The sequence below is a fragment of the Staurois parvus genome, unplaced genomic scaffold, assembly GCF_062004578.1.
Source record: "Staurois parvus isolate SC_StPar_1 unplaced genomic scaffold, SC_StPar_1.0 ptg000689l, whole genome shotgun sequence".
Lineage (NCBI taxonomy): Eukaryota > Metazoa > Chordata > Amphibia > Anura > Ranidae > Staurois > Staurois parvus.
Genome location: NW_028318485.1, coordinates 3,151,698 through 3,169,694, shown reverse-complemented (window position 1 = coordinate 3,169,694; position 17,997 = coordinate 3,151,698). Strand labels below are relative to the sequence as shown.

Genomic DNA, 17,997 nt, shown 5'->3' with positions numbered 1-17,997 from the left:
AGCATTTCACCTGTGTGGGGGAGGGGTCTGGACTACTGCGGCATTACTCACAAATTCATTTTTCCTGGCTACTATTACAGGGATACACTGAAATTCACAAGCCATCTGCTACACTAAATGCAGGTATGAAAGAGTGACTTTCAAAAAAATACCTAAACCGAAATTTCACCTTTTTGATATGTTTGCTAATTTAACACCTTCGTATCAGTTTAAGTTAAATGCATACCCAGAGATGAGGTCTTTTTAACAGCAAGGTGTTGACCTACATCTCTAAGTAAACTGCACACTATGCTTGCTTCATCTATGTTTATTTGGCACTGAGGCCTAAAGCATAAATATCTCATTGTTTTGAAAATCATACCAGAAAACATTAAACTAAGTAATTATTCCTAAGCCTAAATATAAACCTGCCCTAACCTTAAACCGTAACCTCATCCCAGATATAAATCCCAGCCTAAGCTAAACCCTAAACCATAAATCTAATATATTATTCAACTCATCCCTTAGCCCCAAATCATGACCTAAACCACTTCCTTAAACTGAACCTCTCCAAAACCAGATTTCTTGTCTTCCCCCCCAGCCCGGACCCCACCCCCCATTGACTTCTCCATCACATCCAACAATGCCAATATCAAACCCGCCCTGCAGGCCAGAGTACTTGGTGTCATTCTGGACTCCAACCTATCTTTCCAGCCCCAAGTCCAATCTTTAACAAACTCGTGCAGACTCCACCTCCGCAACATCGCCAAAATCCGCACGTTCCTAACCCCAGAAACCACTAAACAGCTCATCCACTCCCTCATCATATCACGACTCGACTACTGCAACTCCCTCCTCACTGGCCTGCCTCGCCGCTGGTTATCCCCGCTTCAGTCCATCCTGAACACGGCTGCCAGACTCATTCACCTTTCCAACCGCTCCGTTTCCGCCACCCCCCTCTGCCAATCCCTCCACTGGCTTCCGATTGCGCAACGGATCAAATTCAAAATCCTAACAATGACGTACAAAGCTGTCCACCATACTGCCCCGAACTACATCACTGACCTAATATCCAAGTAGCACCCAACACGCACACTCCGCTCCTCACAAGACCTCTTTCTCTCTAGTTCCCTGGTCTCCTCCTCCCATGCCCGCCTCCAGGACTTCTCCAGGGTGTCACCCATCCTCTGGAACTCCCTGCCCCAACCCATCAGATTATCACCTACTCTCCTCTCCTTTAGGCGCACCCTGAAAACCCATCTCTTCAGGGAAGCCTACCCCACCCCCTGCTAACCTGCCGACCTCCCCCACTCTTCCTACCACCCCATCCCCCACAGCTATCTCCTCCTGTGCCACCATCCCCTCCCTCCTAGATTGTAAGCTCGAAAGAGCAGGGCCCTCGATCCCCTCATGTTTTGCATTGTATTGGTATTGTTCTGTCACATGTTCTGTCCCCCTTTGTAATGTACAGCGCTGAGCGAACTATTGGCGCTTTATAAATACTGTATAATAATAATAATAAACCATAGCTCTGCCCTATAACACTTAACTCAACCAAAACCTTAAACTACATCATAAACCTTAACCCTCAACCTAACTCCAAACACCAACAATAATAATCAGCCCAACCTCAATTCTAAGCCATAGTCCCTAAGATTGGCCACACATTGCTCAGTATAAACTGTTTCCTGATGAACTGGCCCCCTCCCGCCCAACAGCCTATGTTTCAAAAGTCGGGTGGAAAATTGTATGGTCAGCTTTAACCTAGCCCTAAACTGCAATCCAACCTCTAATAAGCTTCAGCCTACTCTTAAAGGAGAAGTATGGGCAAAGCTCTTTTGATCATGCTTCTCCTGTGGGTCACAACAATGCATTTAGTTCTGCACTTCTGGCAGCCAGATTCACAGAGACAGTCCAGGCTCTGCAGGGATCCCGAGAATAATGTCGGTATCTGCCCAGATGCCTGACCAGCAGCTGGTTCAGACTCTCAGTACACCACTGAGAGCCTTAGCCAGCCGCTCCTGCCCCCTACACAGCCCAGAGTTCCAGTGAGCACTGAAGGGGCACAGCAGAGAGCTGGAGATTGACAGTCATTGGCTCTCTGCTCACTGAAGACAGATTTTAGCAGCAATATATAATATGCCAAGAAATTAGCACCACACTGTTATGAAATCTCTGTGGCTAATACAACTGATCTGTGTGGTGTTGCACAGTGCAAACTGAATGCATGCAGTGGCACCTTTGGTTATATACTCCTCATCATGCTATCACCATCACAACCCCCTCTCACCACCATCCCCAACACACCCACCCACTTCATACCACACCAAAGTCCCCCACTAACTACCTATCACTTCACTTGCTCCAACCAATATCCCACCACAACAACTCCCCCCCCCCTCACACTATTTGTCATATCCCCAACCTTGCCTGCTCTGGAACAGGCACACCTTTGCTAGTATCCAATGTACGAAAGTGTAGGGACCCTGCCCTATATTGTTGTTTCCCTAATTTAGCCTGAGCATATGTTCTCTAACTCCTGGACTATTGCCTGGAGAGGATATGTGTTTAGTGTGTCTCCCCACTTGGGCCTTGTCTCAACCTGGGACATGTGCCAGGGGCCCAAAAATGTAAGCTACTTGCTGGAGTCTTCACACACCAAAGAAAGCAAACTTGACACCATAGCCCTAGGAGATTCTTGAGAAACCATACAGACTGTGGCGGTTAGCAACCTTCAGCTCACAACCAAGACCCACATGTTACACCAGTGCTTCCCTCTTGTGATTACTGGAATACTGTGATAACATGAACAAAACAAAACAAAGGGACGCAAAGGCCTCATGCTTTACAATCAACACTTTCTTAAAAATCTAAAACCAAGAAGTGCATACTCACAATAACCAATGGCCAATGGCTAAATCAACGTTGTACATAAACCCAGGTAACAAGATGGGCTTCCAGGAGATGGAACTCACACAACCCTGACCTAAGTCAGACTTGCCAGCTGACATGTTTCAAGGGACATGCCCTCTTCTCTACAGCAAAGCTCTGGAGTGCTTTTGCTCTGAAGAAGAGGGCATGTCCCTTGAAATGCATCGGCTAGCAAGTCATACTTATGTTGGGGTCGTGTGAGTTCCATCACTTGGAATCCCATCTTGTCATCTGGGTTTATGTAAAACGCTGGTTTAGCCATTGGCTATTGTGAGTATGCACTCATTGGTTTTAATTTTTTAAGAATATCTTGATGGTAAATCACTAGACCTTTGCACCCTTTTGTTTTGTTTTGCTCATGCTACCTGCTGGAGTGGATATCTGAAGGTAGTGAACTGGGTAGAGGCTCCTGCTGACCACTGTAAAAAGGATGGATAGCCCACAGATCAAGTATCTTTGACTTCTATCAAAGGGTCAAGCGGCATATTTATTAGACAGATACCCTGCAATTTAAATCTTTCGCTGCCAGAGCAGTTTTTATGTTTTCTGCACACGTTAAAATGCATATTTTAGGCCAGAAGATTAGTTAAAATATCCCACTTTATATATTTTATTAAAGCAAAGACCCTTTAAAATAAAATAGTGATAGTTTATGATATTATTGCAATGGTTGATCTAAAGCATTTTTTTTAGAATAAAAACCCACTTAAATCAATTTTAGTGTACACAAATGCAATATATTACCCATATTTTGTAAAACATAAAAGATGAGGCTGTTTCAAATAAATAGATGCCCAGCACAGCTTACGTCAATGGCAGCAAAAGGGTTATATGAAAGACAGTAGCTGCTCTTACAGGATCATAGATCTGTCTCTCACAGGGCCAGAATATTCCAAGAAGCTGAACTTAAAAGGGTCTCACTACTAATACAGCTACTACATCAGAGTGCTTGTCCTAATTTTGTGATTTTTTGGGGTATTCTGCACCCCTAAACCCTATTGTCTATAACAGAGTTCAGCAATAAAAGGTAAAAAGACTAAAATGACCTGTGCTCAACTTATTTTTCACCCCACCGTTCACCAAGGACTAGACTGTGGGATTGAAATGTGAGCCTGACACACCATTTAAGGGCTCATGTACACGGGGCGTTTGGAATATTCTTCTGAATGATGGAAACTGGCTGCTGGAAAACATAGGTTAAAAGAACGTGAGTTTAGCCACGTTTACATACCGCGTTTATGTGCGTTTGCGTTTAGAAGTGTTTTTAAAAGATAACCTAAGGAGACCTTCCAAAATGCCCAGAATGCACTGAAAAATAGTAAAAAATTTACTATTTCAGACATTTTGAGACATTTTTATTTCACCAGTGCTTTTGTATTTATGCAGTTCTGTTGTTAGCGCTACACCATTTAGTTTGATATTTGCTCATAAGATCAATAGGTATATGATTGGATGTTGGCAGCTGTATTGTAGTGATTCTAGGTTTTAGGTAGGAGCGCAGGAGGTTCTCACATGCATTAGTTAAATTGCACTGTTACTTTCTGAGGTGTAGGTGGGGATACAAGTATCTGATTACAGAATGTTCATTACGGACAACACAGTTTTCCAAATTTAATACACATGGTTTGTGTAGCAAACAAACACACATCTTGGTTCTACTGTCGTATTTAGCACAATGCAAACAAGGCATTTGCCTAGGGCGGCGTTTTTCAGGGGGGCAGCGGCATTTTTCAGGGGGGCAGCGCAGCATGGGGACGCAGCATGGGGACCAGGTGGGATCTGAGAGAGGCTGCGGGCTGCTTGATGGTGTATGCAGAGCCCGACTCTTGTTCCCAGGGATGTTCGAAACTGTGAAGGTGAGTGTCATTTCTGAACTCAGCGGCTAGACTCATCCACCTCACCAACCGCTCCACTTCTGCCACCCCCCTCTGCCTATCCCTTCACTGGCTCCCGATTGCCCAACGCATTATATTCAAACTACTAACTCTGACATACAAAGCCATCCATAACGCTGCCCCAAACTACCTCACTGACCTGATACCCAAATACCACCCTACTGTCAAGGTCCTACCTTTTCCCAGAGGTTATGTTACTCCATGTGCTGGCATCCATCTTGGATTTCTGCTGAGCATGGTGGGAAGCTTTTATGCCTTCAGGCCTCTGAGGTCCATCCCCCAGAGGGGTGTGGCTGAGTACATATAAGCCTGTGATCTGCACATGCTCTTTGCACTTGTGTCTTGTGTCTTTGTCTTGCTACAGCTCTGTGTATATGCTCGTGACTCTTCTGGTATTCTGACTCGGCTTGTGACTAAGACCATTCTCTGTGTTTTCCTTCGATCTGACCTTCCGTTGCTGAACCTGGCCCGTGACCTGTGATTCTCTATCTACTGTTCTGTACTGTTTTGTCCTGTTGTTGTCGACTCGGCTTGCCTGACTACGCTATTGTCATTCTCACCAGCTACACGCCATTGGCGGTGGCCATTACCGCAGCCGGGGTGTTTCGGGGGCCGCGACCTGGTTCCTGGCTGCGTCAAGTCCATCCCCACCATCAGGGGCCCTGGTGAAGGGCAGCCTGGGACTTAGACTCCGCGCCCTGAGGGACTTCGGTCTGTTGGTGGTGGTTGTCGTCAGCCAGTGCCTTACCCTGCCACTAGGCCTACTGTCCGTTCCACAGCCCTGCCCTGACACCTACCCGCACCCTTCGCTCCTCACAAGACCTCCTACTTTCTAGCTCCCTGGTCTCCTCTCACGCCCGACCGCAGGACTTCTCCAGGACTTCCCCAATCCTCTGGAACTCCCTACCCCAATCCATCAGACTGTCACCTACCCTCCTCACCTTCAGGCGCTCCATGAAAACCCTCCTCTTCAGGGAAGCCTACCCCACCCTCACCTAAGAGCCGTTCTCCTCCACTCCTCCTACCACTCCATCCCCCACAGCCACTTCCTCCTGTACCACTACCCCCTCCCTCCTAGATTGTAAGCTCGAACGAGCAGGGCCCTCGAACCCCTCGTGTATTGTATTGTTACTGTATTGTCTCATGTACTGTCCCCCCACTTTATTGTACAGCGCTGAGCAAACCTATTGGCGCTATATAAACACTATATAATCATTTCTCTTGCAGGGGTGTGGGGGGGGGGGGGGTTGCCATTGTACGGTGAGGGTGGGGGAGGGTTGGAGTGTTGTTGGTCAATGTCAGGCTCTCTTTGTGGGAAAGAGGGGTGTTGGTCTGTGGGGGGAGCCGATTTTTGTGTTGCCTAAGGCAGCACAAAACCTAAATACACCACTGCTTGGTTCATCAAACACACAAATAACTTATTTTAAACATCATAAACATATAACATACTTGGGATTCCCGACACCAGTTTTAAAGGTCTTAAGACACGCACTGCTCGAAGGGTTCGCAGGTCAAACTCTGGTCCAGTAGATGCTATGATACTGCAGGGAGAAGAAAAAGATTTAATTATTAACAGTTACATTCTAGCATGGCTTCCTAAAATGTACTCACTCTTTTTTTTTTTAAACAAGTAAAATATCACCAAGGATAAAAATATACTGTATGGGATAATCTAATCCCTACATTAAATTCTATAGATATTAGAGTGACCATATAAATGTACACACAATCTAACAAAGGGGGGAAAGCCTGTGATGACACAGTGACTAAAACCGATGACTGCAGACAGCGACATAAGAACAAGCTCGGCCAGCAAGGCAAAGACAGGTGTACCTTTCATGGTAAAATGAGACTTCCTCTGAGGAACCACAAGCCAAATCCACCTCATTTAACCCTGCATCCATTTTTAAAGTGCAGTTTGACAAAGGTGAGCTCTACTTGCTGTGACAATTGGGGAGCAGGGACATCTTAATAGCATCTTGGGCCCCTGGGAAAAGTGATGCACTGAGGCCCCTACCAGCCTGCTCCAATTTAAGCGCCTACGCTCAAGAATTAAAATATAATTAGTTGATAGAATTAAACTTATATTTATAAGTACTTTCAATAAAATTGATTTTAAACTAAATGAAAACATGTCATAAATCAAAGACTAATCAACAAAAATATCCAAACAATATGAAAAGTCAGAGGACTAGGTGTCAGAAGGGTAGATTATGGGGGTCAGAGAGGGAAAGAAGGTGAGCAGGAAGTACGGTACAGGCAGGAATCGGGGGTGAAGTACAGGACTGCAGGGGGTCAGGAGGGTACAGTACAGAGGGCAGGAGGGTACAGTGGTACAGAATAGGATGCAGTAATGTATAATACAGAGATGGTCATCTTAAGCAGAGCAGCACAGGGAAGCCGCTGTCATAGATGCTACTTGTTCTTGCACTCTATCGCTGGGCTAAATCTACAATCGGAATGACATCTCTCTCTCTACCTTTCCCCGCACAATTTCCTGTGCTCTTCTTGTGCTTTGCAGGGGTTAAAGGAGAACCCCAGAGGCGGAGCATCTTACTACTTGTGTGGGCGGGATGTGTATCGTTCCAATTACATGGAATGAAAAGTAGAGGAGGGTTGGCAGGAATCGAAGCAGTACATTGGCACTACTCGGGTTGTTGGTTCAAATTCCAACCATGGCACCTCCTGCCTGGGTTTCCTCCGGGTACTCCGGTTTCCTCCCACCCTCCAAAGACATGCTGGTAGGTTAATTGGATCCTGTCTAAATTGTCCCTAGTATGTGTATGTATGAATGTAAGTTTAGGGACCTTAGATTGTACGCCCCTTGAGGGTTAGGGACTGATGTGAATGTACAATATATATGTAAAGCGCTGCGTAAATTGACGGTGCTATATAAGTACCTGAAACAGGAGCAGACTGACAACTCATGGGGCCCGCGGGCAATAGGGGATCATGGGGCCCCTGTGTCCTTGCCCAAACTCAAAAAAGCCTATGAAAAAGGTACCAGAGGCATCTCATGGGACCCCCTACTGGCCCCGGGCCCTTGGGCAGTGCCGAGTTTCCAAATGGTCAGTCCGCCCCTGATCTGAAATAAATAAATTTCCCAGCCACAAAAGCAGTGGCAGTAGTAAGATGCTCCACCTCAGGGGTTCTCCCTTAACCCTGGCAAAGAGACAGAAGAGTGCTGAAAACTGCAGGGAGGAAACTAAAGGGGCTTCCCATGCACCTAGGGCCCCTGGGCAGTGCCCAGGAATGCCTGTGTGTTAAGATGGCACTATTGAAAGGTTTGAATAAAGCAAATCTGTTATGAGGTAGATACAGGGTCTGCCACTGCTGACCCTCTTTTTAAAAATGTTAGTTTCCCGGCTCTTATTTAAACCTTTACTAGATTTCAGCTTTTCTTCATCACTAACCCGAAACAAGTATACAGATATGGAAATTCAAAGATATGTCAGAAGCTCTGCAAGTAAGAGGGTCAGTTTGATAGGCACTTAGTTTATGTAAACCCCAAGAACTTCTTTTATTTGCTACCTTTTGCTCTATTAAATATAGAATTGGACGCGTTTTGTAACATCAGTTCAATAGGTTAAAAAAATGCATTCAGAGCTTTTCTAATTCTTATATTAGACTGAATAAATAGTAGTGTCTATTATGTTGCGATAGGAGAATGGGATGGTTTGAATAGTTCAGCAAAGCACAAATGAGCAGGGCTGACACCATTCAGTGCTCAAAAATGATATGTGTTTTTGAGACATTAACACTGATGATATTAATAGCTCAGCTTCTGAGTGTCTTATTCCCCTGTAATATCTTATTACGGTAACCCGGCTCCCGAGTGTCTTATTCCCCTGTAATATCTTATTACGGTAACCCGGCTCCCGAGTGTCTTATTCCCCTGTAATATCTTATTACGGTAACCCGGCTCCCGAGTGTCTTATTCCCCTGTAATATCTTATTACGGTAACCCGGCTCCCGAGTGTTTTATTCCCCCTGTAATATCTTATTACGGTAACCCGGCTCCCGAGTGTCTTATTCCCCTGTAATATCTTATTACAGTAACCCGGCTCCCGAGTGTCTTATTCCCCCTGTAATATCTTATTACAGTAACCCGGCTCCCGAGTGTTTTATTCCCCCTGTAATATCTTATTACGGTAACCCGGCTCCCGAGTGTCTTATTCCCCCTGTAATATCTTATTACAGTAACCCGGCTCCCGAGTGTTTTATTCCCCTGTAATATCTTATTACAGTAACCCGGCTCCCGAGTGTCTTATTACCCCTGTAATATCTTATTACAGTAACCCGGCTCCCGAGTGTCTTATTCCCCTGTAATATCTTATTACAGTAACCCGGCTCCCGAGTGTGTTATTCCCCCTGTAATATCTTATTACAGTAACCCGGCTCCCGAGTGTTTTATTCCCCCTGTAATATCTTATTACGGTAACCCGGCTCCCGAGTGTCTTATTCCCCCTGTAATATCTTATTACAGTAACCCGGCTCCCGAGTGTTTTATTCCCCTGTAATATCTTATTACAGTAACCCGGCTCCCGAGTGTCTTATTACCCCTGTAATATCTTATTACAGTAACCCGGCTCCCGAGTGTCTTATTCCCCTGTAATATCTTATTACGGTAACCCGGCTCCCGAGTGTCTTATTACCCTGTAATATCTTATTACGGTAACCCGGCTCCCGAGTGTCTTATTACCCTGTAATATCTTATTACAGTAACCCGGCTCCCGAGTGTCTTAATCCCCCTGTAATATCTTATTACGGTAACCCGGCTCCCGAGTGTCTTATTCCCCTGTAATATCTTATTACAGTAACCCGGCTCCCGAGTGTCTTATTCCCCTGTAATATCTTATTACGGTAACCCGGCTCCCGAGTGTCTTATTCCCCGTAATATCTTATTACAGTAACCCGGCTCCCGAGTGTCTTATTCCCCCTGTAATATCTTATTACGGTAACCCGGCTCCCGAGTGTCTTATTCCCCTGTAATATCTTATTACAGTAACCCGGCTCCCGAGTGTCTTATTCCCCTGTAATATCTTATTACAGTAACCCGGCTCCCGAGTGTCTTATTCCCCTGTAATATCTTATTACAGTAACCCGGCTCCTGAGTGTCTTATTCCCCGTAATATCTTATTACGGTAACCCGGCTCCCGAGTGTCTTATTCCCCCTGTAATATCTTATTACAGTAACCCGGCTCCCGAGTGTCTTATTACCCTGTAATATCTTATTACGGTAACCCGGCTCCTGAGTGTCTTATTCCCCGTAATATCTTATTACGGTAACCCGGCTCCTGAGTGTCTTATTCCCCGTAATATCTTATTACAGTAACCCGGCTCCCGAGTGTCTTATTACCCTGTAATATCTTATTACAGTAACCCGGCTCCCGAGTGTCTTATTCCCCGTAATATCTTATTACAGTAACCCGGCTCCCGAGTGTCTTATTCCCCGTAATATCTTATTACGGTAACCCGGCTCCCGAGTGTCTTATTCCCCCTGTAATATCTTATTACAGTAACCCGGCTCCCGAGTGTCTTATTACCCCCGTAATATCTTATTACGGTAACCCGGCTCCCGAGTGTCTTATTCCCCCTGTAATATCTTATTACGGTAACCCGGCTCCCGAGTGTCTTATTACCCTGTAATATCTTATTACGGTAACCCGGCTCCCGAGTGTCTTATTCCCCTGTAATATCTTATTACAGTAACCCGGCTCCCGAGTGTCTTATTCCCCTGTAATATCTTATTACGGTAACCCGGCTCCCGAGTGTCTTATTCCCCTGTAATATCTTATTACAGTAACCCGGCTCCCGAGTGTCTTATTCCCCCTGTAATATCTTATTACGGTAACCCGGCTCCCGAGTGTCTTATTCCCCTGTAATATCTTATTACAGTAACCCGGCTCCCGAGTGTCTTATTCCCCTGTAATATCTTATTACAGTAACCCGGCTCCCGAGTGTCTTATTCCCCTGTAATATCTTATTACAGTAACCCGGCTCCTGAGTGTCTTATTCCCCGTAATATCTTATTACGGTAACCCGGCTCCCGAGTGTCTTATTCCCCCTGTAATATATTATTACAGTAACCCGGCTCCCGAGTGTCTTATTACCCTGTAATATCTTATTACGGTAACCCGGCTCCTGAGTGTCTTATTCCCCGTAATATCTTATTACGGTAACCCGGCTCCTGAGTGTCTTATTCCCCGTAATATCTTATTACAGTAACCCGGCTCCCGAGTGTCTTATTACCCTGTAATATCTTATTACAGTAACCCGGCTCCCGAGTGTCTTATTCCCCGTAATATCTTATTACAGTAACCCGGCTCCCGAGTGTCTTATTCCCCGTAATATCTTATTACGATAACCCGGCTCCCGAGTGTCTTATTCCCCGTAATATCTTATTACAGTAACCCGGCTCCTGAGTGTCTTATTCCCCGTAATATCTTATTACGGTAACCCGGCTCCCGAGTGTCTTATTCCCCCTGTAATATATTATTACAGTAACCCGGCTCCCGAGTGTCTTATTACCCTGTAATATCTTATTACGGTAACCCGGCTCCTGAGTGTCTTATTCCCCGTAATATCTTATTACGGTAACCCGGCTCCTGAGTGTCTTATTCCCCGTAATATCTTATTACAGTAACCCGGCTCCCGAGTGTCTTATTACCCTGTAATATCTTATTACAGTAACCCGGCTCCCGAGTGTCTTATTCCCCGTAATATCTTATTACAGTAACCCGGCTCCCGAGTGTCTTATTCCCCGTAATATCTTATTACGGTAACCCGGCTCCCGAGTGTCTTATTCCCCGTAATATCTTATTACAGTAACCCGGCTCCCGAGTGTCTTATTACCCCCGTAATATCTTATTACGGTAACCCGGCTCCCGAGTGTCTTATTCCCCCTGTAATATCTTATTACGGTAACCCGGCTCCCGAGTGTCTTATTACCCTGTAATATCTTATTACAGTAACCCGGCTCCCGAGTGTCTTATTCCCCCTGTAATATCTTATTACGGTAACCCGGCTCCCGAGTGTCTTATTCCCCCTGTAATATCTTATTACGGTAACCCGGCTCCCGAGTGTCTTATTACCCCTGTAATATCTTATTACGGTAACCCGGCTCCCGAGTGTCTTATTACCCCTGTAATATCTTATTACGGTAACCCGGCTCCAGAGTGTCTTATTCCCCCTGTAATATCTTATTACGGTAACCCGGCTCCCGAGTGTCTTATTCCCCTGTAATATCTTATTACGGTAACCCGGCTCCCGAGTGTCTTATTCCCCCTGTAATATCTTATTACAGTAACCCGGCTCCCGAGTGTCTTATTCCCCTGTAATATCTTATTACAGTAACCCGGCTCCCGAGTGTCTTATTGCCCCTTTAACATCTTATTACAGTAACCCGGCTCCCGAGTGTCTTATTGCCCCTTTAACATCTTATTACAGTAACCCACCTCTTGAATGTCCTATTATCCCTTTAACAGCTTATTACACAAACTCTGCTCCTCCTCCATAAAATATTTTTCAGCAGTGATTCACCCTGAACATTCTCCCAAGGGGTTAACTGTTTTAGGATGATTAACCAAAATGACATACAGGTCAGTCATTTAGCTCTGGTTCCTATGCAGCAGAGAGATGAGTCAGCACACACACCCCCTCCGGGAACATATATCAGTTCAGGGAAGCTTCCCCGTCTTATAAGCAATGACTACAGGCTGCTTGATGAAATCAGTTACAGCTTCATGGTGTAGGCAAAAAGTCCCTTTTATTCAGAATATTCGGAATTAGTGATGAGCAGTGTGAGAACACTTATTAGAATGCACTGTGAGCATAGTCAGCATTAGTAGAGTGCAGTATGAGAACACAGCATCATTAGAATGTATACAATTAAGTCGACATACACTATGTAAATTGTTGTCTGGTTCCCAACAGGGGCGGACTGACCATTTGGAAACTCAGGCACTGCCCGAGGGCCCGGGGTCAGTAGGGGGCCTCATGAGATGCCCCTGGTACCTTTTCATAGGCTTTTTTGAGTTTGGGCAAGGACACAGGGGCCCCATGATCCCCTATTGCCCAGGGGCCCCATGAGTTGTCAGTCCGCCCCTGGTTCTTAATGAACTGGCCAAAACTCGCTCCGTGGGTGGCCCTGTCACCATAGTCCTGCCTGACATCTTTTGACTAAAACAACAAAGGAGCTGGGTGAAAAACTGTCAGACAGTGGCTGCATCCAATCAGATGTAGCCACCATTTGGGTACTCTGACAGCTGCTGGTGTGAGCTGTCAGAATACAACAGATGCAGTGGATGATTTATCCATTGGCACTGTGGAGGCACAGACAAGTTGAATGAAGAAAATCTAACTCTGTAGGGTTTACTTTAGAATACTCTGCAAGAACACCTAGTATTAGTACGACACAGTGTGACAAAACAGCACATTCAGGGCTCCTGTACGCAGGCATAATAAGATACTGATATTTACACAGTAAAGATCCTGTGTAAAAAAAAATGCATGTAAGAATCAATAAAGTGTTTCAGTTTACATGCATATAAATGTGCAAACGTCTGTAAAACATTCACATCTGTAAAATTCTTCTTCCATTCCTCTAGCTCAGTTTTCAATGCCAGAATAACCTTAGACATGTACATACGTTTACATGCATACAGTCATGGCCAAAAATATTGGCACCCCTGTCAGATAACGCACTACTTCGCCCAGAAAATTGTTGCCATTACAAATGTTTAGGCATTCTCATGCTTATTTCTTTTGTTTGTATTAGTATGACACAAAAAAGTGGAGAAACAAACAGCCAAATCTGACACATTCTACGCAAAACTCCAAAAAAGGACTGGACAAACGTATTGGCACCTTCTCAAAATTGTAAGAAGAGTGCAGTATGATGAGAACACAGCATCATTAGAATACACTGTGAGTACAGGCAGCATTACTAGAGTGCAGCGTGGCAACACACCATTATTATTATTATTATTATACAGTATTTATAAAGCGCCAATAGTTCGCTCAGCGCTGTACATTACAAAGGGAGACAGAACATGTGACAGAACAATACCAATACAATGCAAAACATGAGGGGATCAAGGGCCCTGCTCTTTCGAGCTTACAATCTAGGAGGGAGGGGGTGGTGGCACAGGAGGAGATAGCTGTGGGGGATGGAGTGGTAGGAAGAGTGGAGGAGGGAGGCAAGTTAGCAGGGGGTGGGGTAGGCTTCCCTGAAGAGATGGGTTTTCAGGGTGCGCCTAAAGGAGAGGAGAGTAGGTGATAATCTGATGGGTTGGGGCAGGGAGTTCCAGAGGATGGGTGACACCCTGGAGAAGTCCTGGAGGCGGGCATGGGAGGAGGAGACCAGGGAACTAGAGAGAAGGAGGTCTTGTGAGGAGCGGAGTGTGCGTGCTGGGCGGTACTTGGATATTAGGTCAGTGATGTAGTTCGGGGCAGTATGGTGGACAGCTTTGTACGTCAGCGTTAGGATTTTGAATTTGATCCGTTGCGCAATCGGAAGCCAGTGGAGGGATTGGCAGAGGGGGGTGGCGGAGACAGAGCGGTTGGAAAGGTGAATGAGTCTGGCAGCCGTATTCAGGATGGACTGAAGCGGGGATAGCCAGCGGCGAGGCAGGCCAGTGAGGAGGGAGTTGCAGTAGTCGAGTCGTGATATGATGAGGGAGTGGATGAGCTGTTTAGTGGTTTCTGGGGTTAGGATACACTGTGAGTACAGTCAGCATTACTAGAGTGCAGCGTGACAACACACCATCATTAGAATACACTGTGAGTACAGTCAGCATTACTAGAGTGCAGCGTGACAACACACTATCATTAGAATACACTCTGAGTACAGTCAGCACTACTAGAGTGCAGCGTGACAACACACCATCATTAGAATACACTGTGAGTACAGGCAGCATTACTAGAGTGCAGCGTGACAACAAGGCATCATTAGAATGCACTGTGAGTACAGTCAGCATTACTAGAGTGCAGCGTGACAACACACCATCATTAGAATACCCTGTGAGTACAGTCAGCATTACTAGAGTGCAGCGTGGCAACACACCATCATTAGCATACACTGTGAGTACAGTCAGCATTACTAGAGTGCAGCGTGACAACACAGCATCATTAGAATGCACTGTGAGTACAGACAGCATTACTAGAGTGCAGCGTGACAACACAGCATCATTAGAATGCACTGTGAGTACAGTCAGCAATACTGGAGTGCAGCGTGACAACACACCATCATTAGAATGCACTTTGAGAATAGCCAGCATTAGTGGAGTGCAATGTGGAAACCCACCATCATTAGAATGCACTGTGAATAGTCAGCATTGGCAGAGTGTAGTATGAGAACGCAGCATCATTAGAATACACTATGAATATATACCGCCAAAACCAATGGCCACTATACTATACTCCTACTACTTGACCTCTCTGCGGCTTTTGACACGGTTGACCACCCCCTCCTCCTCAAAAAACTGCATTCTCATGGCCTCAGAGACTCCGCTCTCTCCTGGTTCTCCTCCTATCTATCGCAGCGCTCCTTCAGTGTGACCTATAACGCTGCCGACTCCCCTTCACTCCCTCTCTCTGTTGGGGTCCCTCAAGGTTCTGTCCTTGGACCCCTCCTCTTTTCCATCTACACCTCCTCCCTTGGCCAATTGATAAACTCCCATGGCTTCAACTACCATCTCTATGCCGACGACACACAAATCTATCTCTCTACCCCTCACCTCACCCCCTCAGTCTCCAATTGCATCACCAGCCTAAGTGACATATCGGACTGGATGTCACTCCACTTCCTCAAACTCAACCTTTCCAAAACTGAGCTCCTAGTATTCCCCCCAGCCCCCTCCCCTGACTTCTCCATCAAGATCAACAACACTATCATCAGTCCCACCCCTCACGCCAGGGTACTAGGTGTAATCCTAGACTCCAATCTGTCCTTTCAGCTCCAGGTCCATCACTGCCAAACTCATGTAGACTTCACCTCCGCAACATCTCCAAGATACGTCCGTTCCTAACCTCAGAAACCACTAAGCAACTCATTCACTCCCTTATTATATCACGCCTCGACTATTGTAACTCCCTCCTCACTGGCCTACCTCATCACAGGCTATCCCCACTCCAGTCCATCATGAATGCTGCTGCCAGACTCATTCACCTTACTAACCGCTCTATATCTTCCACTCCCTCCACTGTCTCCCAATTGCCCAACGGATAAAATTCAAAACACTAACACTGACGTATAAAGCCGTTTATAACTCAGCCCCAAATTACATCTCCAATCTTGTTTCTAAATACCACCCAAACCGTACTCTCCGCTCCTCGCAAGACCTCCTACTCTCTATCTCCCTTGTCTCCTCCTCCCATGCCCGTCTCCAGGATTTCTCAAGGGCTTCACCCATTCTCTGGAACTCCCTACCCCAATCTATCAGGCTATCGCCTACCCTGCTCACTTTTAGGCACACTCTGAAAACCCATCTCTTCAGGGAAGCCTATCCTGCCCTCAGCTAATAATGGAATCTTCTACTCTTCATCCCCCACAGCTAATTACCTCTTGTACCACTAGCCCCTCCCTCCTAGATTGTAAGCTCCGAGGAGCAGGACCCTCTAATCCCTCTTGTATGGAACTGTATTGTTACTGTACTGTCTCCCTCCATAATGTAAAGAGCTGAGCAAACTGTCGGCGCTATATAAGTCCTGTATAATAATAATATACAAATCTGACAGCAGGCAGTGCTTAGTACTGTTGCCAGCCACCCCCGGCAGCCCCCATGTGTCCCTGTGAATGTAGTCTTAAGCTGGGTACACAATATAAGTTTTGTTTTTTTTCGTTAAACCCAGCAGATTGAACAAAAAAAAAGGGAGAGATCTCTGTACACACCAGATGAAAATCGTCCGAAAACGGTCAGTTTGGCAGGGACCGGCCAACTCTTAGCCCTTGTGTACATCTGTCTTCTCTATGCTAGCTGGTCGTACGAATGGCTTCTGTCGAATGGGCATGCTAGAAAACCAGCATTCGATCAGCTCTGGCAGCCGGGGGAGATTGCTGTACTAACATCACTTGTGTTAGCACAGTGTTCTCTCAATTCTTTTTCATTCAATTTTTGAATAATTAAAAAAACGTATAGTGTGTACCTAACTTCACACCAGCAATGTGTAATCGGATGCTGATTGGATGCTGTTTTCCTGCTCGGCAAAAGCCAGTCATAAGATCATCTTCTGCAGAACAGACAGTTGTACACACAGGCTGAAATTCGGTCATTACCTGCCCAAACCAACCGTATTGAGACGATTTTTGGTCCGTGTGTACCCAGCATTAGGATTCACTGTGGTAATAGTATTAGTAGACTGCAGTGTGAAAATACACAATATTAGAATGCTCTGTGAGAGCGCTTGGCGTTCGTAGAGTGCAGTATGACCACACGCTATCATTAAAACGTACTTAGAATAGTCAGCATTAGTCAAGTGCAGCATGAGAACACAATGTTGTTAGAATTCACTGTGGGGGACACTCGACATTAGAACACCATGACACCACTGGACACCACTGGAAGCCAGTCAGGGGTGTCCCTAGGGTTGGTGTCACCTGGTGCGATAACACTTGGTGACACCCCCTCCGACGATCCCCGCAGGATGGATCGGATCTGCGGATTGAGCATGATGGATCGGAGTCCAATCCATTATGCTCCCCAATCCGCAGATCCGATCCATCCTGCGGGGCTCATCGGCATGCAACCTATACGGGGTGACACCGGACCCGCACCACGAAAAGGTAAGTTGTAAAGAAAGCCGACGATCCCCGCCGGATGGATCGGATCTGCGAATTGAGCATAATGGATCGGAGTCCGATCCATTATGCTCCCCAATCCACAGATCCGATCCATCCTGCGGGGATCGTCGGCATGCAATCTATACAGAGTGACACCGGACCCACTCCACGAAAAGGTCAGTTGTAAAGAAAGCCAACGATCCCCACAGGATGGATCCGATCCATCCTGCGGGGATTGTCGGCTTGCTTTACAACTTACCTGTTCGTGGAGCGGGTCCGGTGTCACCCCGTGCGGTGGGTGTCACCCGGTGCGGCGCGCACCCCCCGCACCTGCCTCGGGATGCCACTGAAGCCAGTATGATAATCCTTGGCAGTGTGAGAACTTAACATCATCTGAATCTACAGTGAGAA

At 46.1% G+C, this 17,997-nt stretch overlaps 1 protein-coding gene across 3 annotated transcripts in view; it reads right to left on the bottom strand.

Annotated features, from left to right (window-relative positions):
* CACNA1A (calcium voltage-gated channel subunit alpha1 A) overlaps positions 1-17,997 on the bottom strand; it is a 289,262-nt gene that overhangs the window by 224,828 nt on the left and 46,437 nt on the right. For all 3 annotated transcript variants that reach the window (XM_089652658.1, XM_089652659.1, XM_089652660.1), the window contains exon 3: positions 6,255-6,346. In XM_089652658.1, the coding sequence (XP_089508784.1) occupies positions 6,255-6,346 (92 nt within the window). The remainder of the gene's footprint in view (positions 1-6,254; positions 6,347-17,997) is intronic.